A 27,694-nucleotide genomic window follows, 5' to 3' on the forward strand; every position below is an offset into this window, starting at 1 on the left:
AAATCAGTTTAAGTGGGTCGATTTGAACTGCAACCATGTTTGAATGGATGAATGACTGACTGGATGTTGCCTAAAACAAATTTGTTGAAGCTACTTTTTTTTCCAAACATTATTGCAGGAGACGCTGCAACTGCAGAAATTTTAACCTTGTCTAACATTAAACTCACAGCCAGTATAAATGTCTACAGCAGTGTTTCCTCGGATACATACCTTTATTGAACCAGAACAATGAGATTTAAAATTTTCAAATGGGTTGTGATAATTCTTAGTGGGACTCATTACCAAAAATAAATAAAAAAAATAAAAATAAAATCGTCTCTTCTTTAGAAGTGCATTGACAATTGAAACCTTAATATTTAAGACAATTAGAGAAACAAAATGTGATGGTTTAAGGAGAAAAAAAATTCAGGGAAGAAGACCAATCTCTTACTGATGACTAATGTCTAAATCTGTGATCAAAAAACAATAAAGATTGAAAGAAAGGAATTAAATATTCTCCTGTTCTAAATATACAGGACGGTATGGAGCTCAGTAGCTGTATGAATCATCAGTCAGCCGGAAATCTATATTTGCCTCTGGCTCATAATAAAGTTTGTGCTGTAGTGTTCTGGCTGCTGACTGTAGACCAGAAGGTGCTAAAGAAGTGCTACATTCACAGTGAAACGGTGGGAAACCGGATTTCAACTGGCAGACCAAAGCTGTGAGGTGGATTTCCATCCCTCTATGTACCAAAGTGGTCATTCATGTTTTTCCTGCATTTAAAACATTACAGGTGGAACCAACAAAGGTTCCTGAAATGTCACACTTTCTTTACATGACACTGTAATTTTGTTACAAAGCAGTTAAAAGTAATTTGTGCGCATTTCATTCACTGGTTATTGTTAAATAAAGTCATATTTGTTGTATAGCACGTTTAAAAAAAAGTATTGGAAGAAACACTTTGTGCGTAAGAGCCTGAAAGATTACGTAACTTTGTCTGATAGATCTTTTTTTTATCACTACAGGAAACCTCGAGTTCTCAACTTTCATCGGCTTAAAACTAAATGTTTCAATTCACGTGGGACTCATCTGAACTTTTGTCCAGAGACTACATGTTTTAATCCAGTCATGCATTATAAGAGACTGTTTGAAGGATTCAGCACCATGGACAGAGGCTGAAACGAACCCGCAACACTATTTGGATCAAAAAACAACAAATAATAGAAAAAAATAGATGTAATATTTACTTACCGAATTTTCTATCGGCGAGGGCAGATGAGGGGCAGAGGCTTACAGCCAATGCAGTGAAGAAGATGGGACACCACCGCGAATCCATGCCGCTCCTGCTCAAGAAGCCGAACCCGAATCCATGGCTCGCTAAAACGGCATGTTTGGACGCACGCGGGGGTCTGCTGCTCGGTCTGGGGGGTCTTAAATTGGCATTTTTTTAAAGGTATGTTGAGGGGTAACAACACCGACGTTGTTTCAGCACCACAAACAGCAACCAGCCTCACAGAGGAGCCCCGCCCAGGTTACTGACGTCAAACAGACACATGAGATGAGGAGAGCGCTCTGAATGGTTTTTACCGGGAGGCGTGAACGCACCACGCCAAAAGAAACCTAAAAAAAAACACCTGATTACTATACTTGTTACAGGCATGACAATGGTGTTGTGAGTTTGCTTTATTTACTGAACAGAGATGTGCACTATCAGCACCTGAAAATTGAATACACCATTTATGGAAAATAAAATATAATTTAGAACATATTTCTAAGCTTTGACCTCCAAAACACTCAAACAAACCTAAATAATCTATAAAATTTGAATCATGTAGTTCATATAAGCATTTTTGCATAATGAGATAAAAAATATTCCTCTATAGGGGTGAAAGCTGTGATAGTTACCCAACAGACACATCTTACTTATATTGATTTATAGTTTGTAATGATTAAAAACTAGATATAAAAACATGCAGTGATGTTTTGATTTACAAGAAAACATGTAAATTAGGATCGTGGAAAAAAACAGACAACAATTCTGTTCATTTAAGTCACCATGTTTTTAAACATTGTCAAAGCTTTTTGCTTTGACAAAATAAGACATGCGCACTGTGAGGAGGGAAGTAAACAGAGAAAAGAAGGAAATACAAAAGCTTTAGTATATATTTAAAAATCCATTTAGAGAAACTGGAACATTATATGCTTGTTTTCCGTCAAGTTCATCCAATATTGTGATTTCTTTGCTTCTAATTACGACACAAATATGAAAAATGAGGAAATAGCTTCCTGTTCACCATGGCAACAAATTGATGTTATAAATGCAGGATCTCATTCAAAGTCTTCACTGAAGATTCATAGATGGCCCTGAAGCAACAAAGGGAGTGAAATTAGTCAAATGAAGAATTACCAGTACGAAAAAGATGCTTTTTTCCTGTTTCTCACCTCTGGATTTCTCCATCGTCTTCATCAGAGATGGCGTATTTGTGGATCTGCTGCTGGATGGATACCGCTGCACTCTTCAGCCCAGCTTCAGAACCTTTGGCTAAAGATGGACAAACACAACATTTATACATATATTTATATAGATTTTCTTTAACATGAGCTTGATTTTAAAATAAATATTCTGGTGACTCAACCCACCCCCCTTGATAACTGCTAAAACACGCAGAACGGCAGCCAGCTCAGAGAGGCTGCTTATGGCTTCAGAGTCCAAAGATGAGCCCACCTCTGTCAGAAATGACCTAAGAGAAGAAAGAAAGCATTTCAGCATCTATGACATGTTTTTCATGAATGTTTTAAAATACTTTTAAGGCCATACTTTGTAATCTGTGGTGACTTCAGAATGACCGACAGCAATGTGCTGGACAAAGGAGGCATCTCATCTACTGACTGTGGGGCGATCACTTCCTCTGGATGAGCAATCTGATAAAAATCCAAATACTAAAAGCTTAGAAGAGGCATTTCTCTCATTAACTTCAATTACACTTTTTTATTTTAGCCGAGTCATCTCAAACCTTTTGGAGAACACGTCTCTTCTCCACAATGATGATGGCAAAAATGGTAGAGAGGACTCCACTGAGAGGTTCTCTGTCCCAGGTTTGTGCCACTTGGAGGAAGTCTCTCATACCCGCGACGACTGACAGACACAGCTGAACCAGGAGACACGAAGAACAGCAACCTCAAAGAAATGTAACGCCTTCACAAAAGAGAGTAAAGAGGACAACATGCCTGTTTTCCCCCCTCTGGATCCTTTCGAAGCCTCTTTGCCAAAACCTCGATTATCTTCTGGAAAATATTGGCCACCACCCCCAGAATGACAGCAGTTGGATCCTCCTTGCTCTCCTGATTCTGGTTGTTGTCCTCGGGTACTTTACTGTTTGCCACCTCCTTTAGAATCAGCAGCACAGCAGGGATGCATCGATAGCCTCCCTCTGCACGCGTGGAAAGAGGTTTTTCTTTTTTCCCATTTTCATCAAAGCACAACGGTTCACCAGATTATATGGAAGAGTTCTGACCCCGAACAGGCACTTTTAAAACCCTCACCTGAGAGGAGGAGGACTGAGCACAGGTGGAGGATTTCACTGTAGAACTTCTCATCGCCCAAATCCACAAGAATAACATCACAACACACGGTTAAGAAGCTCTGGAAAAAATGTACAAATGTTAGACGTTAGAAACACTTTTGATATCAGTCAGACTGGAGAAACAGTGAACTAAGAAATGGCAAAGAATAAGAAATAAAACGGAGAGTTTTGTACATGGTGAGTGGGGACAGAAGCAGAACGAGACAAAATTCACTCAGCAGAACTGCAAGATGTGGAAGGAGGAGGTTAAAAAGACAAAATTCTGTACTAAAAACTGTTTTTATCTGCAGGGGAAATGTGCTGCTCTGAAAGGAAGAAGCCAGAAGTTGTAGGAACAAAAGCATTTGATTGAATCTGCCTGCTGGGAAATCACATCACAGGGTTTGACAATAATCTGCATAAATAACCTTGCTAAAATGCGCCGGCGTTTATCCGCATTTCACTCTTTCTTTATGAAAAGGAGAAAAAAAAAACTGGAGCTGCACGGATTGCAAAAGCCTCCGACTGTCGTAGACGGAAAGCGAACAGGCGTTTATTAAAGCGATAGGCCTCCCGCTGGTGTGATTCTGAGGGGAAAGACATGGCTGCTCGTACGCACACATGACACATTTGCTTATGCGAGCTAAGACCACACCCCTGAGTGACACAAACACAGCCTCATATCTCGTTGTGAGACATTTTCTCCGCTTGACAGATAAAAACACTTGATTCTTGGCAAACAGGCTACATTTTCTGCATTAATCTGGAAAAGATCAACACTAAAATCCCTTCTAAATATTGTCCAGCTGTGTATAAAATTAAGGAAAAGCAGATGTTACCTCAATTATTTGAGCAGCCAGCAACTGTGACTTGTCTGATTCCTCCTGGTTGCTGCCGGTTTGTTTAGTCAGAAAGGGCAGCACCCTGTCTGCTACCCAGACTGCCACATGCTCCAGGGAGAGCAGGTACTCCCGGCCTTCTGTCAGCTAGGAAATAAAGCAAAAGCCTTCGGTTTATTTTCGACAGTAACTTTTTTTACAGCTAAGCAGAAGGAACAGGCTCCTGGCCAGGAAGAAACTGGCTGTTAAAGCAGTCAGCTGGTGAAATGTGTGAAGTCGAAACTGCTCCAGAAGGTGTTGAAGAAAGGAAACGAGAGAAGAATTATTCTTTTACTAATATTGTTTTTGTTATTTATAAATCTGCACATTATCTTCAGCACGCACAAGAGATAAAGATACGTTTTTAACAGGAGTATAAATGTTTACGACGTCAACATTTAGACGTACAAACAGAACATGTCAAAGCAGCAAAAGCTTTTATTCCTTTTACTCACCACTAAAAAGAAACGTTTTTCACTTTATTTACCAAAATAAAAGAAAATTAGTTCTAATAAAGTATTTGCTTTAAAGCAACAAGGTCTACACTTTCATTTAGTTAATTGTTATGTCGATTTTTGGACACATTTGTTTGCCTAACTAGAGGTGTAACAATTAATCGACTTCATTGATTTATACTCTTACGATCCAAACAGGTCGATCTGTCTGGGATAAATTATTAATTGAAGAGAACTATACAATTACTTCAAAATTAAAAATTATACATTATAATTGATATTGGAAAATACAATCCGGATTGAAACACTGTAGTTTTATTTCACTATAATGCAAAAACTACAAAGTGACATCACAGCGGACAACATACGTGATGACAGCAAAAAAACATATCAGTCCATCAATCCAGTTCAGTGTGTGGAAACACTTTGAATGTTCCAATAGTTCGTATTATTTTGGTGTGGAAAAGAACAGTGGGCTGAACTTTAGAAAGGCAAAATGTGAACGGATTTGCCATTAAGTCTTGTTTACTTGCTTGTTTGTACACATATTCAATTTACCGTACACTTGACTATCTTGCAAGAAATGCCAGGAATGTGGAAAACGTCAGCTGCAGTGTTCAGCTGCAGGTATTTATCTCTGAGTCACACCGGTTGAAGTTTCGAAACAGGATTAGGTTCATGAATTGGATTGTTGAAAATGAACCATTATCGACTATAAATCATATCAGCAACCCCAAATTATAGGAATTGAATCGTTAAAATGAATCATTGCACCCCTATGTGTTACCTGTTTTGAAAATACTAGTTATTTTAAATGATTTCAAAACTATTTTATTTATAATTCATAGTAAGCTGCAACTTATCTTTTAAAAATGTTGTTTCATTACCCAGTAATATTGACTGGATGTCATTTATTTCCCCCTAATGATAACTATTTGATTGCTTTCCCCATTAAAGAACTAAATCTTCCTCACAATCTGAAATCTGATCGTTTATTATAAGCATAACAAATTTTAAGCAGTTTTGTCGCAAAAGGATTGTTTTCTTCTGAAACACAGAGAGAGAAAAAGGATTTTTTTTTTCCATGAGCAGACATGAGATGACAGTCTGCATGCTGTTGTTCTTCTCCCCTGCTGTTGAGATGAAGGTTGACAGCACTCGCTATCGTTTCTTTCTGACTCGCTGGAAACACCAAATTCTCCCTCTCCTGCTGCGTTTTATGAGATACGAGATAAAAATAAAAGCACGGGTCAGATCTCCAAGTCATGCTGGTAAATTTAGTCACGCAGATTCAAAGAATTGTTGAAATATTTACAGTCTGGAGCTTTGAGTGCGGCTTTGTCTTCATGAAAATTATTCTTTTTGCCAATATTCTTATTTTTACTGAGATCAGTTCCCACCTGTAATTACCTTTTCAGTAAACTAAAAAGCTAAACTTGTTCATAAAGTAGAAGGAAGGTGCTAAAAGATTGCATATCCATGATCAAGTTGGTTCAGATTGAAAAAATTCAAGTTATAAAAAATATTTAAAAAAATCAAACATACGTTATGTTGTAAATGAGCACCAAGGCGACCGTGGAACATAAACGCTTTCAGTGCCGTCTCCGTGCTGGGACACTCTGGGATTTCTGTGGTGGAGCTGAGGTGACTGTACAACACTGACTGCATTGAGAAAACACAGATTAAGCTGACGACACAAGAGCAAAGACAAAGCTAAATGGATAGAAAATCTATCGATGATACCTTCCAACTGCCCAGCACTGTGTGGAGCTGCTTCAGAGGTTTTTCACCAAGAGCAAGGACTTTATCTCGGGTTGGCGTGTGGCTGAAAAGGTCCTCCAGGTATGCTAGAGCCAGGTCTGGTTTGGCCTCCACACTTTCTTGAATACGAACCTTTCTGCGAGAACCCTCCTTTCCCTGATGTTGATAAGTTGTTTTATTGTTTTACCAAAAAAGCTCTCGAGTCAAAACCAAACCTGCAGGATGACTTTAGTGACTGACCGCTTGCTTGGGAAGAGATGCGCTGAGCCAGTCAGTGATCAGTTCAAGGACATCAGCAGCCTGTCCCCAGCTGCAGATACAGTCCAGCAGCTGGCTGTACTGTTCCGGAGCCACTCCAGACTCCATCTTCCTGAGTCTTGACAGGACTCCACAGCTAGACAGAGAAAAAAAAAGACAAGTGAAGCCAAAAAAAACCCAAAAAAGTACCATATAGAATTCTTCTGAGGCTCACCTAAATGTTGGAACTGCAGCTGGAGGCAGAAATGATGCCAGTTTGATCAGAGGAGCTGTGGCTCGCTCATCCTGAAAAACAGTCAAGTGTGATCAACACTCATCTCATTAAAAAGTATACAAAACAAAACACTGCAGAAGAAATACCTCAAAAGCCTGGAAATACTTGGACATAACATTTCCAAACTTGGCTGATGTGTACTTGTACGCCTCTTCGTTGTGTTTCAGTGCTTTTTCAACACTTCTCCAGAGGATGACCACAACTTCCAGCAGCCCCGCCACAAGAGCCATGTCCTGACCTAAATGAACAGGGGGGGCCTGCAAAATAAAAGCTTACTTTGGACTTCAATTATTACAGACACACATAGAACAACCCTTTCAATTCCAAATATAACAAACAAATGTGTTTCATTACATTTGTTTATTATTTCCGTTAAATCAAGATTAACTGCAGCTATTTCACAATAAGATTCAGCAATGAAAGAAGCTTTTTTTTCCCGTTGCATCCCTGAACATTCATTTAGCTGTAAAAAAGAAGGCATTTATGCCAACTCTAAATGAGATTATAGGGAGTTTCTTTGCACATTTCCTAATTTTTTCCTCGTTTTGCACATTTCACCTTTTAAATTTGTGAATTAGCGACAGTGTGACAGGTTTGAAAACTAACCGCTCACCTGCACTTGGTACTGAAGAGAGGAGAGGAAAGCTTAGGCTACTTTTTATTTGTTTATTGCGACAATGTTTTTTTTTTGTTATGCTATTTTGACACCACTTTGTCACAACTATTTTCAAAGTAATCTTACTTTTTTTTTTTTTGTTCCACAGTTTTTATAACAAGAAATAAACACGCAAATGAGCAGAATGGAATGCAGCGTATTTATGGGATAGAGTGCATCAAACACAAAACTGAACCCATCGGCTCCTTGGTAAGGCTTAAGCAGGAAAGTCGGCTCCAAAGACGTACCGGTACATGAGCTGTGTTTGGCTAACAGTAGCGCAGTCTTTAAAATCACTTGTTGAAATGGCTTTGCAGTCAAAAAATTAAATGTAAAATTAAATTTACAGCAGGTGTTTTTTGGTCATTGCATGCCTCCTATTTTAGATCTGGATTCATCTTTCTCCACGTAACAATTGTTCCATTTAAAACTTAATGCTACAATACTTCATAAAAGGGTTTAAATATGTGGAATCTATATAAATTCATTGGTGTCAGGTTTCTTATTACTTTTTTAAATGATTAAAGACTCATTCCAAAGAAAATAGAGTTTATGGACTTTTTGAACGTGTTCTTGTGTCATTTTTCTGATGGAGGACATAACTTAAGAAAGTCAAGCTTAAATTTTCACTTCTTTATTGGAATTGTTGTGAATCTGAAACAGATGGGGGAAAAAGCAGAGCAGATTTTTACGTTGATAATTCGCTGGGCGGGCCTCAAGCTCCCTGCTCCGCTCCAACCCGATCCATCCACCTGAAGAGGACTAGATCCACGTACGTCTTCATTTTCCTCGACTGAGCTGGCATCTGGTTCAAAACGGTGTGGCTAAATAGCTCTGATATTGCTCGCCGTTTTGCTGCAGCGGTAATGTTAGGTTGGGGTTAGAGGAGAGAGTGTAAACAGATGCATGATGGGAATGGGGCAGGCTTACCGTACGCCAACAGTTTTGAATTTTGAATGAACTATAGCTGCTTTGCAGAAACTATGTCCTAGAAACGACAGTTTTTTGTTTGGAGAATGAGGCTAAAAACGGCATAATTGTAATTAAAAGACCACTGGGAGCGCTCAAAAGATGATTGGAGTAGGTCTTTAAGTTTTTACAATGATACAAATTATGAAACAGTAAAAAGTAAGTTTTTCATTTAACTGTCTCCAGATTGCTGTCTCTTACTATGCTGTTCTCCTTGTTGTTGTCAGTGATGTCCATCATGTCACAGTTGACCTGAACGCAGCTGTTCAGAGACCGCCGAATAACCAGCATCAGCTTTACTGAAAGAAAGAAGCACCAGGTGGAGAACAGACTTTAAATGGAAAACTCCGTCTATTCCGGAAGTCCTTACTTATGTTAGTGGGGGCTGTGTGCTTGTGTGCAAACTGGTAGAACTTCCTGGCCGCCATGGGGTTCATCTGGATGAGGGTGATGCACCTGCTGCACCACTCTTTCTCCGATTCGTTGACGGGGAAGAAGGACTTAAAGAGCAAGTCCACAATCCGTTTGGACACAGACTGAGAATCTATAGCCAGGCGGGCCATCAGGTGGTCCATGCTGCACACGTCCCAGAACTGGATACGTGGAAAGAGGTTATTTTTATGTTTTGTGTGACAAACCCTCTAGTTACAGGATTGTTTTATTTGTTCACTGTGACGTTTTCCATCATGTCATCTTATTTTGGTAATTATTGGGCAAAAGACAGAAAACAAATGTAAACAGTACCTTGGCGGCACGAACAGCTTTAACCTTGATGAGCATGTCGAGGAAAGCTATGCGGACTTTTTCCGAGTTGTCGTGGATGCTGTACTTTGAAGTGGGCAGGAGTTTTTCCAGAAGGGGGTGACTCAGAGGGTTGTCCAGCACTAAAGGCAGACACTGAGAAACAAAGATGTAATTATAACATCTTTATTTTACAGCATTTTTAACCACATTTAAAACGTCTTTAGATTTTAGTGTTGATGGGGATAAACAGACATATAAGTAGATGTTGGTGCGCAGTACAAACATAGTAAACAAACATATATCATAATAAAAATATATTAGGCTTTCCTGATTTTTTTTTACATTTATTCTGAATATAAAAAAGACAAAAAAAGCATCAATTTATAGTGATTGACAGCAATAAATCCACTGTTGTATCTCTTTGTCCTCTTATCAATAAGGGCATTTTTGCTGAGTATTAATATTTTGGCATTGACTTTATTTAATTGACCAAAGACAGATTGGCTAGACAGTTTAAGCAACATATTAACATCGTTTTTGAAGGACTTTGGCTTTTATCTTGTAATTTTAATTGATTTTTTTTTATATTTAAAAGGCCTGTCGTGTATTTCAGGTTTGCTCTACAATTTGAAATGAACAATGTTTTGAGAAACATTCCCATCTTAACTGTTGGCTTTGAATTGCATAATTAGAATGTATGCATTTGACTTACATCTCCATAGAAATGTTGAATATTGTAGATTTTTGTGCACATATTCAAGCTTTAAAGCTTTATTTGCAGAAGCAGATACCTCTGTTAAAGTGGTAGCAGCTTGCGCTAATATTTGGGATTCGGGCAAAGAGATGTGCATTTTGACATGACTTCAGCTTCCTTAATTATTATTTTCAAGACGATCTGCGAGCAGAACTAGTCAAGGGATGTTCCCCACCTTGAATACTGAGCAGCGGACATCCGGTGAGCTGCTGTCAGCGGCGAGATCCATCACCAGCTTCTTCAGGAAGTCCGTGATGATCGCTGGAGGGAGGAGCTCCCAGTACTTTGCCAGGATTTTACAGACGCCCAAGATGGCGCCGGAGCGCACAGTGGGGTGAGGGTCATCAAGCAGGCCCTGAGAAAGGATACGAATTCAACAATCTATTTTTAACTTTCCTGAAATAGTAAAAATGTTGAATATTGTAATTTTAATGCCTCACCATTGCAGTGTCCAGCTGCCTCTGAATGTTCATGTCTATGTTCTCTTTGCTTTGCTCGGGGTCATGGACCGGAAAAGCTTCCGTGAAAAGAAACGTGGAGTTCGCTCGCACCTCAAAATTGGCAGCCTGAAAAAACAAAACATTTAAACAATGCAAAATACAAGAACGCCAGCATGAATGCAACATCAACGCATGCGTACGCTGAGAGCTTTCCAGAGTATTGGCTTGTAGAGGTCATGGAGCATCTTGTCCACATTGGGAGAGCGCTTCTTTGTGTGGAAATAGCTCACAATCTGAATGAGAAACAAACACCACAGTTGGCTCACAGACTCTGCAAAGATTTACCAAAAAAACAAAACGCCGTTTTCTGTAGAATACCTCCCGAACTTTGGCATAAACAGGTGACATTCTATGAAGAAAGATGGCGTTCTGCATAAAATCCTGTATGCACACGCTCTCAATCTTCTCCAGGAAATCCCCATCAGCCTTCTTCCATGCTCTGAAGTAGATCTCTGCGATATGAGTGGTCAAGCCCCTGAACACAACGCTTACCAAGTAAATTACCTGATCTTAAATCAGACCAGCATTCATGAGGATCAAGCGTTCGTCTTACTTGTTACAAAACTCCAGCTCGTTTTTAAAGGTGCCATGAATAGCCCAGATGAAGTCCAGACTCCAGCTGAAAAGAAACACCAGGAATCGCTTTCCCTGTAACAAAGCACTCGTCATCAGTCTGACGGCTCAGTGAGGAAGCTGCAGCCACAGTGATGACCGGCCGTGAATCACAGAAACAAAGCCACTAAACATCAATGGACTCACATCATCGCTTCGAATGTAAGCAGGACGCTGAAAGCACTGAAGCAACAGGTCTTTGATCTGCTTGTTGTCCTCTGACATGTAATCCAGAGTCAGGAGCACATCATGGAGGCTCCACACTCTCTGAATTTCAGCCCCCTGACAAAATAAAAAGACAAAAACGATAAAGCCACCTGGTCCCAATACTTCTATTTCTGAAGCCGCGCCTCTTTTTTGCCTTGGATCTCATGAACTTCATGAGAGATGTTACTGACTGGCTTTTTTGCAGTGAAGCTCTTCTGCAGAGAGATGAGGAAAGCAGCCCGACCAAACTTTTCCATGTCCTGCAGGCCCTTCTTCCACCAGGCCTCATACAGAGTCTGTATGTGGACCTGCAGAGGAACCCCTAACACAGGAAGCAGCTCCAGGAATTCTGAGGAAAGAACCCAAGCAGAACGTTTTCACTGAGATTCACTCAAATGCAACTGGTGTAAGTCTGAAATTCAGATGTCCAGGATATTTTTTAATGGCTCAAATTAAGTTTTGCAAATAATTGTTTTAAAACATGCTGAAGGGTAATTTTTTAAACATTTTCTTTGCAGTTTAGTTAAGTGTGAGTTCAAGGTCAAGCTTACATGGATGAGTGTCATGTGATCAAAAACCTACCCTGCTGTGAAACCTGTAAAGAAACTAAACAGCCAATGATGCATTTAGCCTAAGATAAGACAACTATGCCATCTAGCTGTGTGCCTTAAAACTAGCAAACTGGACGTCTTTATCACAAACTAAAATGTTTTTTTTTAAACAGAATGTTATGCTTCTGAAAAAAAATCCAATGAAAGTTGGATTGATATTTCAGAGAGAAGAGAAGAAGGCCACCCATTTAGCTTTAAATTAGGTGGAAATGTGAACAATGAAACAAGGCGTGAAGTACATCAACATGATATGTGCAAGGTCTACAAAATTGATTACTTTTATGACCAGAAAATGGAAAATTTTGTTCAACAATCAGGCAGAAAGAGGAACTCTTCATGCTTGGTGGATGTAACACAATATTTGGGCTCATTTTTGTATATAGTGTTGCTTTTAAATCCCCAACGTCTCTGCAATAATCTGTCAAAGGGATTAACAAAAAAATGTTCAAAGAAAATGGCTGTAAAAAACAAGAAACTAGTAGATTTATATTTAAAAACCTTACCATGAAGACTGTGAGCAATCTTTAGCAGTTCATTATAGGTGTCTCCTTCCTGTAAAGTCTTTACAGATGCTGCAGCCACCAGCGTCACTGCATCCACGACAGAAGTGGCATGTTTCTGAAAGAGAAGTTGTGGGATGGATGCATGAGAAGATCTCAACAGATGGAAAATTCCTATAGCTAAATGTGATTCTGTATAAAAGAAATGCAATGTTACAAACAAGTTTATTTAGTTAAGTTTAAGCTTAAGAAGAAAAATCTTTCTGATGAGTAAATTGTCACCAGCACTGCAGCCGAGTCTGGCTCCATGTCCTGCTCCTCTGAGTGCTGTGGAGGCAAATCCTTCAGGGTGTTTTGAAGCAGAGACTCCAGTCTCCCCCACAAAACCTCTCTCTGGTTACTGGGCATCTCCTGCACCACCTCCTCAACGTCGAAGGGCTCAGCTGTGTCTCTCTGCTCAGAAGTAAAAAGAAAACCCCAGGTTATGGAATGGAATCAGATTAGGCGAAAAAGATAAGAAAAAGAAACAACTTGTTTATTAAACTGAAAGGATAAATTAATATTTTGGATATGTGTTTATTAAGAACCAAAAATAGTCTCAAACAATATTAATAATCATAAAACAAATTCTTGTCACACAAAGCAAACTACATGCTATGCATTTAAATAAAAAACAGGCAAAATCTATAATTATTATTATTATCATCATTATTATTATCATCATCATTATTATTATAAAGACAAATAAAAGATGTTTGAATTTAATGAGCTATTTTTTTTAATCTAAATTTTAAATTTGCACACAAAAACAGTAGCTAAAACATTGATATTAAAACTGAAAACATAAAATAAAAATAAAAACCTAAAGCTGAGCAATGCATCATATATAAAATAAAACTTTTTGGCGTCCACGCTTGCTTATTTGTTTTAATTTGACATTCAAGGCTTAAAAATCCAATAATTACAAGTCTAACTAGAATTCCAGAAAATAAATAAACACATGGAATAAAACTACGAATAAACTAAAACCAGTACCTTTTTTGCTTCTTAGAAACTTCATTTTTTTAGGGGCTCAGTTGAAATTAAAAACACCCCACAACATCCTAAACTTAAGCCTTTAAAACAACTGCTCTTTACTTACGTGGAGCTCAATGAAGTGAAGAAATTCGTCCACATTTTCTTTACCAGCGGCTTCTAAAAACGCCTCTCGTTTAGACATGATTGCTCCCCAAATTGAAGATTTCTAATACAACAGAAACACTGTTAGCAGTATTTTAGCGGCTACAGTAAACACAAGCTACGAAAAGGAAAACAAACATGGCCGTCTTCTTCTCTTTAGCATTTGTTAGAAGTTGTAAACAAAAATCTATCCACGTCTGCAAAATGTTTACATTATTGTCCAAAGTCAAAAATTCATATTATTAGTTTTATTTCGTTTTTTTACCCTTTTATAATCCGTTTTGAGTCTCGACAGCCGTGAAGTGACAGCCGACCATTACGGCAGCAATCCCCGCGCAAATTTTGATTCGTTTTTGCGTGATGACATCATACGTTCCTGATCCACGAGCCCCGCCCTCTGACGCCATTCATCTTCAGGGGAAACTGCAGTTCCACCTATACCCCACACGGTGGCGACAAACTACTACAGAAGTGTTATTTCACTTCAATCTAATGCAGAATACTCCATTGCTTTATTTTGTTTTATCTTTTACTCCATTGTTTTATTATTATTATTATTTTTAATCTTTTTAGAAATAAAAGTTAAAAAAAATAAAAGCAGGCTTCACAAGAGTAAAGGATTTATTCAAAAGTCACAGGGCATCATATCATTCAAAATAATAATAGTAAAGAAGGCAAAAAAACAAAAACTGGATTTTTAAGGCACGGGATAGATAACAAGAAATGTATTCAAAGTTTCAAACAATTATAACAACATAACAAAACATGTACAAGCAAAGATATAGATGCATTCTCGGCTTTTTGAAAAATCAATCATTTTTGTCTTCACTTAGTTTCTTCAACTGACATGTTTTTGCACAAGCAAACCCTTTTTGCAGTGTTTGTAATGTACAACATTTGTTCATAGCCCTAAAACATAATTTTCCCCCCATCAATATTGCACAAATCTCCTAAAATATACAAAACAAACATTTTATCATTTGCATACAGTTTGTGCATCCAATGTTTTAAATCTAGCATAAAGAACAATTTTTTTTAAACAAAACAACATTGACTGACAACAACAAACAAAGACTGCTACTTCAGCCTCCCTTTCTGTTCCTTTGGTTAGACTTCATAATAAAATTATAATTTAATTTTTCACATTTTGCTAAACAGGGCAGAAATAAATAAGAATTTCAGCAGATTTTACTAAAAAAATCCCATTTTAAAAATATAATGCCACTAAAACCCCTGTAAAATTCTTGTTATTGTGTATCTAATAAGTCTCATTAAATAAAACACTGAAAACAGAAATAGAAGACAGGTCAATTAATCATTACAAAAAAGAAAAAAAAACTGGAAATGTCTTAAAAATCATTTTTCATGCTGAAATTATTCCAGTAAACTACATATAAACATACATAAACACAACAGCAGAACCTATTTCCTGTCATTTCATGGTATTTTACAGCAGACGGGAGTTTTCCTTATGAAGGGACGGCCTCTTGACTGCTTCTTCTGAGTTCAGACGCTAAACCGTCTTCACTGAGGTTATACCTGTAATAACAAACAAAATTAATGCTCAAAGCAACAAAATTGACTTTCACAAGAGTGACAAGAGAGCATCTTACCACTGTGTGCATCCTTTTAATATATCGTCCCCACTTAGATCGACCAACACCTACAATTTAGGGCAAAAAAGAGGACAAATACTGTTTGATGATTAAAACGGAGTTGGCAACACCATGACAGAAACAACAAGAGCAACACAACAAAATATTTTACAAGATGGATAAGATAGATTTTTGAACCTTGTTTCCTCCTTTGTTTTTGAATTTTATAAGATTCCAACATTGGAATTTGCATTTTCAATCTCGTTATTTTTTGTCTTATTTTCTTTTCTTCAGTTCAATTTCCCTTCCATTAAGTCACAATATGGTTTTTATGTTCTAAAATACCATAAATGCATACAACTTTATGAGCAATTTGTCTGTTATTTGTCAGTCTCCAGTTTGTTTTTCCCTTTTCCCGCTGATTTGCTGCATTGCTAATTTGTACTTTATCTTTTTCTTTTCATCTTATACCTGCATTTTTTTTAGTTTAGATACGTGGACTGTTTATAAACCACCTTTCATTTTTAGAAATCTATTCACAAATACAATATTTTTGAGAATGTTTCTCTTATATAAAAGTTTTTGTTTCCTATTTTCTCTTTTTTTTAAATAAATCCTACATTTATTTATTGATCCCAAATACAACATTGTGTCCCTCTATTTAAGCTCTTTTTTTGAAGTTTTTTTAATGTTTTATGTATTAAACTAGGAAAAAAGAGGAAAAAAAGTTCACCTTTCCCAAAAGGCCTTTGTGTTTGAACAGTATGCTCCCTCCGTTCTTAACTGCTACATCCAGAGTTCTTCTGTGGAGCTCCACCATAGAAACGCTGAATTCAAACCTAAGAAAACAAAATTTGACCACAACAAGAACATTATTTTACTAAAGAATGAATGCAGACATATTTATGGCTCAATAACAACAGGAGATGTTTCAAGCTGTGAAAACCCACGTTTGATCATAAACAGGGTTCAGAGTCTTCTTCATGGTGCTCGTCCTTCTCCTCCCCGTCCGGCTCTTGTCAGGCAGCAGATACAGACGTATGAAGGGATCGGAGCTGTCTTTGGTGAAGGCTATCAAGTTACTACGGAAACACAAGCACCATGTTACACGGAGAATAGTTCCTAAAGAGTATAACTTCAGGTTTTCTGAAAAGTTTTTACAGTTATTGGCTAATATCCAACATTTAAAATCATACTGTTTGGATGAAAATAAAGTGATTTTATATAAAGTTAAACTGTGTCCTATTTATTCTCTTATTTAGTATCTAACAGAAAAATAAAAAAGTTGAAATAGGAAAACAGAATCCGAGTTTTTTCCAGTTTGGAACACACCGGCAGGCGTGCACCACCACTATCAGCTTGTTCCTCTGTGAGCTGTGCCGAACGGTCAGCTGGACCTCACCCAGGGGGAACTGGCCAAGACCTGAGCCACTGTAAAGACCCCACAGAAAGTCAGTGTCAATTCCACTCTGCTGGGGGATGTTACAAAGCAAAAAGGAGGTAAACATTTTACAATCAAAATACAGCCACACAGACAGCTATACATCATTTTTTCTGGCTTTTACTTCTGGAGTTGCCGAAGTCTTTGCTGAAGCTCCAGGGTGGCAATAGGCAGCGAGATGTCAGAGGCCAGGCTGGGGGTGGACTCCTTGTGACGCAGGTGTTTTTGGGAACCAGAAATACAAGTGCTCAGGTTTGAGGTGCTGCAGCAAGGGCTGGCTGAGTAAGGCTCGCCGTCCTCATGGTGGAGTGTGAAAGTGGAGCTCTTTGTGGGGTGCTGAGGCGTTGTCGGGAGCAGGGAGTCAGAGACTGACGGTCGCAGGGAGGAGGCTGTGGCGGGCTGAGGGAGACTCGATTTCCTGACTTGGACTGCCGAGGGGAGGTCTGAGAACACGTTTTTCTCCAGAGATAGAATCTAAGGATGACAGCATTAGAATTAAAGGTGTGATTTTGATAGATGAGGAGGTATGAGGTTTTATAATGTTAGGGGCTTTCATGTTTTTTATGTTCTAATACCAAGTTTGGAAAGACTTTTTTAAAAGAAAATTGTGTTTTTGGTGGGTTTTTTTGTGTTCTTGTGGCATTTCCTCTGAAGATGATGGACTTATATAAAGCAGATTTACCTTAAATGGTCACATGATCGTAGCGGGACTTTAAAGGTCCATAATATTGAATAATTTTGAACCTGAAAAGCAAATTTTGATTTACAACATCTATTCGAAATTGCTGTTGAATTTGTCCCATAAAGCCCAGTTATTAGTGAATTTTTGAAACGTATTAAGAGGGAGATTAAAACAATTGTAAAACATAATATTCCTTTGAGTACCCTATTATATTTGCTTGGTGTATTCCCAGAAGACTTTGATGACAATCAAATATATATATACTGCGTATAAAAATAAACAATAACAGGAAATTGAATCAGTTACTTTAAAAGGGGCCCAAGTCCCCATTTTTTTCAAAATAGAGATATTATATGTTCTATGGTCTTTAAGGAAAAAGCTGCCCCTGTTTAATTCAAGAAGGGCCCAAGTCCAGAGACTTTAGTTTGTCAGTCCTCTGAAATTATAAAAGTGAGGTGCTTCATATTATAGCATTTGTAAGCTGTGAACTGGTGCTAAATCTGGGTAAAGTATTAATCATTTGGTGTAGCCTCCCTTTAAGCTATGCAATTAAAATCGTTTCCTGGAAAAACAAACCTCTTGGACTTGGGCCCCTTATGAACTAACCGATTCAATTGGAAAATGTAGCATCAACTGAATGGAAACAAAGAATCAAATACACAAATGATAACATCTCCACAACTAAATACAAATGTCTTTAAACGAACAGTAGATGGCACACGGTTAAACTTTTTTTGGGGTTGTTTTTTTGTACTTTTATTCATGGTTCTAGAAGTTTCTGTTTAACTGAACTACATGTCTCATCTTGCCTCAATGCAATTTTTTGTTTTAACTAGAACAATTACTGTGCACTATATTGGATGTGGACTTATGGTCGAATGTGTCTCAGTGAATTGTTGTTTATTATGTGTTGTGATGAGAAAAGAAAAACAAAAAGTTCAAAAAAGAATATCTTCCATATCAAGAATAAAATTTTAGGGTCGGTCAGTGTTTTATCACTGCATTCACTGCTTTATGTGATCAGCAGGGAATCAGTTTTAGGAAATACAGTTCATCTCTGTGCTATGAAGGCCAATGCAATTTACAGTTCAGTTTTCTTTAGGAATTAACAGATCTAATATATTCTTCAATATTTGAAAAAAGGTTTATTTTCTCAGGGTACTATAGGAGACTTAGAAGCTTTTAGACGCTAACTCTGCCTCTTTTTTTTTTTCAAAACAAGCATCTTTGCATCCTCAAATGCTTTTTTTTATTGAGTTTTGAGTTTAGAGATGTATAAGAAGTTGTCAATCTAAGTCAAATGTTTGGGTTAAGTGCTACAAGCAATGAAACAATTAAAAAGAAATGCTTGCAAGGGCCTTGAACAGCTCTCAAGTACCACTCCCAGCTTAAGCAACCCTAAGTGCAGCAACAATCATTAGTGAGTTATGTTAGAAATGATATCTGGTCTTCATACAAGAATAAAGAATTAATTTATTCAGTGTAAAAGTACTTGTGGAGCTGCACTTGAAATATGCAAGTATTCGAGCCAATTTCTGCAACAGCTCACCCTCAAAGTTGATTGTAAAGTCTGCCAGTATAAATCTGCAGGTTTATGGCTGAAAGCACAAGCTTGTGCATCGATGATGCACGTAAACAGGAAGCTATAAAGTCCATTTTTACCCTTAGAGCCATCTTGAGTTTGACAGTGGAGCTGGGCCCAGAGTTCTTTAGAGGAAAGCACTGAGTCAGCGTCATGTCTTCCTCCGACAGCAGCGAGCTCAAAGGCACGGTCAAGTTTCCAAGAGTGGATTTATGCTTCCCATCTTTTACCTGTTTGGAAACGATAGAAAATCCGCTTTCATACAAGTTGGAAGCTTTTGATTACATTAACTTTAATCAAGCTGTGCTGGAACTGTGTAAAAACCTGTTCTTACCTCCACTTCCAACTCCTGCCTGTTGGGATTGTGGACGAGGAACGAGAAACAATCTTCCCACAGGGGCTCCTTGGTCTTGTAGCGAACCTTTATGAACAAAATTGTTCTAATTTTTTATGTTTTTCAGTCCCATCTCTCAGTAGTTGGAGAGTTTGATGTGCCAAACAACCAACATTTTAATCAAATCAAGGACAAAAGACGACGAGAAATTTTGAAGGTTTCTCAGGAGAGCAGCCATTCTGCAGCTTTGATTAAAAAAGTTTAAAAAAAAACCTGTTCTTTTCACAAAAAATTGACTGTTTTGTGACTCCTGCAGAAAATGTAACTGAGGACACGTCTGACCTTTTACAGCAGACTTTTATGACTCTGGTGGTGATGTTGTCATGTTTTGCTCCTGTCTGCAGTGAGATTTAGTTTTTAATATGTCAGGGATTGGATCTGCGCTTTCCGCTGTCTTAAAGCTCTGCGGCATTTTGGTAAACAGTCAGACAATCTCTCTCAGATGACTCCAAAACATAAATATTAACGACAGGCCTTTGTTTTTCTATGTGCACAAACAGTGATGATACTGCAAAGAAGGTATATTTGAAGTCTAAAAGCTGCTGCACAGGTAAATAAATGTTAAAAAAAAAGTTTAGTTCAATTTCACATAAAAATACCAACTTCCATTATCTTTGGATTCATTTTAAACGCATTCAGTCGTATTTAAATCATGATTCTGCCATTTTTAGCCAAAATAATTTAAAAACTAAAAACCTGTTTCATTTTCTAGGACATAATTTCTGCAGAGCGGCAGGAGTTCATTAGAAACTTGCCTCTGAGTTGTGAGTGGGACTGTTGGAGCTCTCTGTTCACGTGCTTTACTGCTTTGGTTTTCACCCCCTTACACACCCAAACCTAACGTCAGCGGCGCAACAAAAATGGCGAGCACTACTGGAGCTATCCAGATGTACACGTTTGATCCGGATTTCAGCTCAGACGAGGAAAACAAAGATGTACATGGATCTAGTTGTCTACAAGTGGATGCATCAGAATGGAGCAGAGCAGGGAGTCTGTGGCCCGCCCAGTATGTTCTCTTTTTTTAAAAATACAATCTTTTTCTGCTGTTTTTTTTGAATGCTCCCGATTCACATCAATTTGAATACAGAACAACTCAGAAATGCAAGTTTCATCTTAATTTTCTTTGTATATGTCCTCCATTATCAGAAAAAATCCACCAATACATTTTCAAAACACCCAAAACATAATGTTCATCGGAGTGGGTCTTTCAGCAGTTGGATTTTGTCTGTGTGAAAGCATCAACTGTAAATTAAAACAAATACTTATATCTCATTTGTGCTGCACGTCTACATTTTAAAGTACAATATTTATCTAATACGTAACAGAAAAACTCTGAAATATTCACAATTTCAATAAAATGAAGTCTTTCGTTTTTTAACCTCTGGATTGCCATTATTTTTTAACAATAAACCTTTTTATTATTTATAATATTTTTAACTTAAAATTAAAATCTTTTGAACTTAAATTTGTATTTTCTTGTTGTTTCTTCCTGCCCACTTTCCCTAAACCACCAGTTTTTACTTTAAATGTTAAACAAAAAAAAATATTTTTTAAGGAAACCATCACTGTTTTCAACAAATTTTTACGTAATTCATTTCACAGTCTTTTTTTTTTTAATAAATGTGAAATACAATTACAAGCAATTTTGCCACCACAACTTTTTTTTTAATTTCAATTGAGCCTTCCTTTCTCTCATTTATTTTTGTTTATGTACAAAATATTTCAGCTGACCTCTCTATCATATTTATAATACTTGTTTCTCTTAGAGACTCTGTCCTTTCATCTATTTCAGATCTTTGTTTACTTCAGATTTTTTTCCTAATTGACCTTCCATACTTTTGTTTTTTCCTTTAATGCAGAATCACAACCTTTTTAATTAATGACTAAAGACTCTTCATCTCTTCCCAGTTTGATACCAATTACTTTGCACTCATCTTGACAGGTGAAATATTTCATGCGGACCACATTTCATCAACAATGAGTCGTCTAATGAAGCTGCTTCCATTTATTGACTTCTGTTGTTATGAATTCTAAAAGTAAATTTCCCATGAGGCATATCTGGTGGACAAACTTCATAACTTAAAAAGTCAGTTAGCGGTTATTGTGTCTCATACAACCCATCATTTGTATTCTATGATCATTTGTGTTACTGTGATGGGTGTTAGAAAACAAATGGGTTACAGGATTAATTGGACAGATGCTTTCAATCTTTTAATAAATCGTTTTTTTTTTGTCCAAACAGTATTAAAATAAAAGAGAAAAAAGTAAAAGCCAAACAAACACTCACCTTACTCTCAATTGTTTTGTGCCCGACTGTGAACTGGACATAAGGACTGGGTTCACTGATGTTCTTCTTGGCCGACTGCGAGACATTCAGAAATAGAGATCGTACTCGCTGTGACACACAGTTCAATAACAGTCACTCAACACACTTTTGTCGACTCTGTTAAGCACAAATCGCTGAAAGAGTCTGTCGATCAAACACGAGGGAAGATCATTGTACAGACGAGCAGGGCTGCAGGCAGAGAGGATGCCACTGTCTCCTCTGATGGCTACATTTAGCATGCTTGAATTCTGATGGTTAGGAATAATAACAGAAAACTCTTACTTTTGCTTTAAATATCTTTTTTTTTTATCAAGAAGAACTGATTTACAAACAGAATTTGTTGTTTTAGTTTTTTCAAGGCAAAATGTTTGTCATACCAAATTATTTCTATTTTTTTTAATGAATAAAAAGTGCCACGCCTTGTTTGGGGGTTGTTTTTCTGACTATTAAAAATATATTCCTGCATTTTCATTAAAAAAACATATGCTTCAACTTGCTATTTTCTGACTTTATGTAAAATATGATGTAATGTCAATATGATATCTGGAAAAAAGCTTTGAATAAAAAAAAACAATTATTAAAATTAAGGTAAATAACTGAAATCACTAGCATTTAAAGGTTATCACACTGACTTGGTCCTTGTCAAATTTGCGTTTTTCAATTTTCTAAAAATGTCAAGGCTGATCATAAATCTTCACTGTGTCACAGTTAACAGCTCAGCTGACTATGTCACATTCTTTAAACCGCAGTTGTCTCTGTTCCTGTTTTATGCAGACATGTTGTTTCCTTCAAAACCGAAAAGGAAAGCAGAGAATTTTTTTTGGTATCTTTTATTTTTTAGATTATGCACTTGTGTTTCAAATTCCTTCAGCGGAGGGTCTCCTAAATTACAATCAAACACATAAATAAAAGACTTGTTATATACTTATTCAATATCTAGGTTTTTTTTAAATTAACAATTGAAACTATCCATAAAAGAAGGGACAGTTTTATAGTTTACCTACAAGAAGATTATGGACTTTGAATTCATACAATGTTTGGGTACCACATAACAGAATTTAGGCTAAATATAGCAACATTAAATAAAATTTAATCTATATTTCAGTACTAGGTTATAATACATGATGGCTTAGTTAAATATTCAGGTTTTAAAATCAGAACTAGCTTGATGCTGCTGGTGCATAAAAAAGGTATTCAAGCGTCTGCAGGGAGTCCTGTTAGACTTTTAGGGTGGAAATAAATACACAAAACCTCAAAAATGTGCTGTGGCAGGATTACACTCTTGAGAAACTGGTCTTTTCCACATACAACATGGAAAGATGAAGGTTGTTGTGAGGAGTGACGGGAATTATTAATCAATTTTTTTTTTAAAGTCAATATTTGGAGAAATTTGTTAATTAAAAGTTAATTAGGCCAGAAAAAGACTGAGGTATTCTGATGTCTAAAGATACATAAAATACACATATATGTCATTTAAGATATCTGTTAATGATAACAAAGACAAACGGAAGAAAACAGACTGTGTTTTTTAAAAATGAATAACAACAGATGCACAATTAAACTGCTGAGTATCAGAAACGAAGCTGTGTAGAGAAAGAATCTGAACATCTGCTGCACCATAGAGATAAAGATTAAAATCAGATAAAGACGTAAGACTGATGACGCAATGTATATCTTTTCTTCTCACAAAAACAAGGTGCACACACTCTATCGAGTGCCACTCCTTCATTCTATGAATCATCACAACAATGGAAGATATTTCGTGAAAATGTGTTAGCTGGAAGTGGAGAAGAGCCTCTTTCCAGAGAAATAAAATAAGGAAAAGAATTGTGTCACTAACAAACTATGTCATTTTCTGCAGTGATTGCTGAACAAGTTAATTATAACTGCAGTAGGGGATTGTCAACAAGCCTGTATCTACATGTATGCGTGCTGCAAAATGCATGTTTTTTCTTTCGGTTTGCACAGAACAAAGTTTCACAGTAAGGTTGCATCACTTTCTTAGAGGTAGAAATGCAGGTTTGACTGGTGTGATGCTGCTAGGTCAATATGCATTTGGGAAGGAGTGGATATGTGGGAGCTAAAAGAAAGGTGGAGAGGAGCAATGCTAAAACTGAGGACATTAGGAACCATTCAGGCTCTAATTTCCTTAAAGGCTCTTGTAAGAGACTTAGGCACAGCAAAGCTTCCTGTAAATTATAAATACAAAAGTAGAAGCCTTAGAATTGAGTCCTGTGGAACTCCACATGGAAGAGAAGCAGCTGTCCAGCTGCAAATGAAAAGTTCTCTCCGACAAACCTGCCTACAAACCTTTGAAACTAAGAAGCAAATGGATCTGTGTAGAGCTTGAGCAAACAGCAATAAGTGTAAAGTCTAAGGAGACAGTTTTGCCTCATAAAAACATTTCCGAGAGCAATATCAAACTTCTGCATGCAAGGGGCATGGGCTGTGAAAACAACATATCGCTTAAGAGAAAAGGAGGGCACAGCACAACCAAGGCATAACACACCCTCATGCACATTTCACATGTCCAATAATCAGCACAATGACTTGACACTGGATGGTGCACTGGAGAGCCAGCACAGGTGAGACACAGGGCTATGATCTGTGCATGCAGACCAATTTCCCACATTACCTTCAAAACCTTAAAGACTGAGACTTGCTTCAGCCCATCATAGCTGAAATCTGACAAGTTGCTCTTTAATCCACAAGAGAAGTGGGGAAAAGAAGCACATCCATAGTTAGTTGGGGTATGTTAGCATGGTTACAGAGAAAAACCCAGAAAAAAAGCAAAAATCTGAACGTATAAGTGAATAAGGAGCCACTATTACCCCGCAAGGATGATTGTTGTTACTCCCTTGAGACATCATACGTTTCAGTAGAACTACATGCTGGCTCTAACAGCTAAGAAAGCTGTGCAATTGTCTTATACAGAAGGTATAAAATCAATTGATGTATTAAGAATTTAATCTACAAAAATATTGCTGCATTCTGCGGTTTTAAAGCATCGTGTTAGCTCATTAATGAGACCTTTGAATGCCGCGGTTAATCTTCAGCTCACATCACTGCACACAGCTGATGCTAACAGACGCAGAGACACTTGTAGACTCACGAGTACAGTTCTACACTCAGACGTATTGTCCTCATAAAAGACGAGGCCAGATGCTCTCCTCTCACTCAAGTTTCCGCAGCCAAAGCTGCCTGAGAAGACGAACTTCATTGAAGATAAAAAAAGGGGGAAAGGGGAGGGGGGTGATGTTTATTAATGCTAAACCTTTAATAAATCTAGACAAGAATAACAGATCTTATCCTGAGAGAAAATTCTGAGGTTTCTGGGGAAAAATGGCATTTATGGTGTATGATAAGTATGTAGGCCGTCTACGTTTTAGAACATTTCAAGTTAAACAAATGTGCACGTAAAACTTTAAGATGACACAAGAAAGATCTGCTAGCAGATTTTTAATGTAGAAATTAAAAAAAAAATCATAATCTTCATAATAGGTCTGGGTCTCAATTCCAAAATACCAAACCAAATTTTTAATATACAATTTTGTTCAGAACAACAACAAAAAAAGCTACTGTTATAAAAAAATACAAGAACCCTTAAGGAGAATCTTGCATTTTATACATTTTTTCTTTGATTCTTTAAACCCAAGCGCAGTTTCTGGCCTCTATTAGACAGCAATGTTGAGAAACGTTGACATATTTCCAAAACAGTTAAGGCCTGCTTCAAATCACAGACTGTCATACTCTACTTAAACAGCAGGTCACAGCTAAAAGCGGTCTGACCCAGTAGTTATTCCCGCAGGATAATTATGCAATAACGGCGATATTTCTTTCTTGCTCAGACAAATTTGCTGTTTAATTGGTTCTGTTAATGTATTGTTTATGTGTTGTGCAGTGTCATATTTTAGGAAATGAAAAAGCATCTGAACGTACTGGCAGGTTCTTGGCTGAGTCCAGATACACCACCAGCAGAGCCGACGACAGTCCCTCGTTGGCCAGACTTCGGTCCGCACGCACGCTTCGCAGCACCTGATTAGCAGCAGTAGACGCATTAACACTGGAACAATGATTACTGTGCTACATAAAGTACTTTTTTTGTACCTGGTCCAGCTTTTCAGGAGAGGAGAACAGTGACAGCCACTCCAGTTTTAAGTGGAGTTTCCCTGTAGGGGCTTCTTCTAATTCAAACCACTGCAATGATAGGGGGGGAAGACACTTGTATGAGGAACTGTTGTGTGTTTTGAACCATCACCAAAATCTAGACACAAATTAACCATCTTTTGAGAGAATGTATTCTTCCTGCTATGCTAAAACTTTTTTCTTCCTTGTTTTTTTTTTTTTTACATTTTTCTCAGAGATACAGTCAGAGATACAGGACCAAAAATATATTTTATTCTTTTTCCTGCAGCTCAGCTCAACTTAGTGTCAAGGGAAAAATCGATGCAGTGACTGCAAATTGCAAGACCAGCGCGCTCAGCTGTGAGCCTTACTGCATTCAGCTGCTGGACATTGGTCAGATCTAACAGCCTCCATCCTGTGCTATTCTAAACAGTCTCACACATCTCATTACCCCCTAAAACCACACATTTCCGTCAAACACTAAACCCATACTTAAAAAAATGTCAAATAAACGCAGAAAAAGAATGAGTTACCTCATCAACTCTCTGATGTTTGTGCAGCTCGGCCAAATCAATCATGAGGCTGCAAAAAAAACCAAAAGGCAAATAATTAGTGGAATGAAGTGAACGAGCTGTAAGTGGAACATTCAGACTTTTAAGCCACAGGCGAGGGACTTGTTCTTGACACTGATTTGCTGCTGCCTGTTGCATTGTGTTATTGCCTTAGGCTAAAAACTTACTAACATTAACAGGGTTAATAGCCTTCCAGCACTGTTGTACTGCTCCACATGTAACTCTTAACTGATTTCTGATTCCTGTCTGTCAATCACAAAGCACATTTTTCCTGGTAGAGGCGATAAGATCCCTGCAGGCCAGGAAATAACAGAAACTCACCTCCCCAGGAAATCATCTTTGTCCGGATCTTCGTCAAACAGCTCGATTTCAAGGTGTTCGCCTGAGTGCTCGTACACCAGAGCCTAATGCACACAAGAACGCCATGATAAATAAATGTTTGGATAAGCATGGGCATATTTGGAATTATCCAAATGCTTAAGAGCTCTACTACACATTCAGATTAGACAAAGAAGTAAAAAAGAAATTTATGAAAAAAAGTTAAAGAAAGAAATATTATGAAACAAACGGATACCCCTTTTGTTCCTGTCTAAAGTTAATTGAGCAGTGCTAGAAAACCCAAACTCATCACCTCGTAGACTTCGTTCCACTTGGGATTGAGAGTCTGCTTAACAGTCTTGCTCTGAAACACCTGGTTGCCGATCTGCAGGACGCCATAGGGGTCAGATTTGCCCATAATCAGTCCGCCCAGAAATTTATCTTTCCCTTCCAGATCCTGAGCCTCAAGGAAGTGAATCCTCAGGACTCCCTGTGAAAGAACAGGGAGAACAGAACAGAGGATGAACTTTGACATAGCACCTCATCACACCTACAGTATAATGCAATCAGATGGTAAGATCCAACCTGTTTTTTCTCAAAGTCCTACTTCAATAATCTATTTATATGCATATGATTATGAAATTTAAGCCAGAATTTTCTGGGAACTTGTTTCTGCAGAATAGAGCAGAGCAGCATAGTTCATTAGAAATTCGTTTCTGAGCTGGAACTCGGCGTGTTGTAAGCTTTTTTCATCTACTCT

The 27,694-nt window shown here is 37.6% G+C and overlaps 3 protein-coding genes across 7 annotated transcripts in view; all 3 read right to left on the reverse strand.

Annotated features, from left to right (window-relative positions):
* ptprn2 (protein tyrosine phosphatase, receptor type N2) overlaps positions 1-1,514 on the reverse strand; it is a 121,434-nt gene extending 119,920 nt beyond the window's left edge. The window contains exon 1 of the mRNA XM_020712453.2: positions 1,231-1,514. Within this exon, the coding sequence (XP_020568112.1) occupies positions 1,231-1,315 (85 nt within the window). The 5' untranslated portion in view covers positions 1,316-1,514. The remainder of the gene's footprint in view (positions 1-1,230) is intronic.
* Positions 1,515-2,023: 509 nt separating this feature from the next.
* ncapg2 (non-SMC condensin II complex subunit G2) lies at positions 2,024-14,270 on the reverse strand. Its single transcript, XM_004081118.4, has 27 exons — positions 14,165-14,270; positions 13,862-13,963; positions 13,003-13,173; positions 12,724-12,838; positions 11,801-11,958; positions 11,550-11,684; positions 11,344-11,438; positions 11,109-11,265; positions 10,931-11,023; positions 10,731-10,856; positions 10,466-10,645; positions 9,537-9,689; positions 9,163-9,385; positions 8,994-9,091; positions 7,255-7,425; positions 7,109-7,179; positions 6,877-7,030; positions 6,619-6,792; positions 6,421-6,537; positions 4,382-4,528; positions 3,523-3,622; positions 3,208-3,410; positions 2,994-3,128; positions 2,798-2,901; positions 2,620-2,720; positions 2,422-2,521; positions 2,024-2,343 (listed from the first exon to the last, which is right to left on the reverse strand). Exons 2-27 carry the CDS (start codon positions 13,937-13,939, stop codon positions 2,292-2,294), a joined length of 3,411 nt encoding a protein of 1,136 aa, XP_004081166.1. The 5' UTR covers positions 13,940-13,963; positions 14,165-14,270; the 3' UTR covers positions 2,024-2,291.
* A 232-nt stretch (positions 14,271-14,502) lies between these two features.
* esyt2 (extended synaptotagmin 2) overlaps positions 14,503-27,694 on the reverse strand; it is a 33,800-nt gene continuing 20,608 nt past the window's right edge. For 2 of the 5 annotated variants that reach the window (XM_023950028.1, XM_023950027.1), the window contains 15 exons: positions 27,248-27,424; positions 26,938-27,020; positions 26,578-26,626; positions 26,027-26,116; positions 25,859-25,954; positions 25,032-25,133; positions 21,881-21,955; positions 19,534-19,620; positions 19,280-19,429; positions 17,060-17,409; positions 16,827-16,925; positions 16,445-16,576; positions 16,228-16,333; positions 15,513-15,562; positions 14,503-15,438 (listed from right to left, as the gene is read on the reverse strand). In XM_023950028.1, the coding sequence (XP_023805796.1) occupies positions 15,369-15,438; positions 15,513-15,562; positions 16,228-16,333; positions 16,445-16,576; positions 16,827-16,925; positions 17,060-17,409; positions 19,280-19,429; positions 19,534-19,620; positions 21,881-21,955; positions 25,032-25,133; positions 25,859-25,954; positions 26,027-26,116; positions 26,578-26,626; positions 26,938-27,020; positions 27,248-27,424 (1,716 nt within the window). In that variant the 3' untranslated portion in view covers positions 14,503-15,368. Of the gene's footprint in view, positions 15,439-15,508; positions 15,563-16,227; positions 16,334-16,444; positions 16,577-16,826; positions 16,926-17,059; positions 17,410-19,279; positions 19,430-19,533; positions 19,621-21,880; positions 21,956-24,554; positions 24,618-25,031; positions 25,134-25,858; positions 25,955-26,026; positions 26,117-26,577; positions 26,627-26,937; positions 27,021-27,247; positions 27,425-27,694 lie in introns of those variants that run through there. The other 3 variants (XM_023950029.1, XM_023950030.1, XM_023950031.1) reach the window with 3 other exon arrangements.

Source organism: Oryzias latipes, chromosome 20, assembly GCF_002234675.1.
Source record: "Oryzias latipes chromosome 20, ASM223467v1".
In the NCBI taxonomy this organism is placed as follows: Eukaryota; Metazoa; Chordata; class Actinopteri; order Beloniformes; family Adrianichthyidae; genus Oryzias; species Oryzias latipes.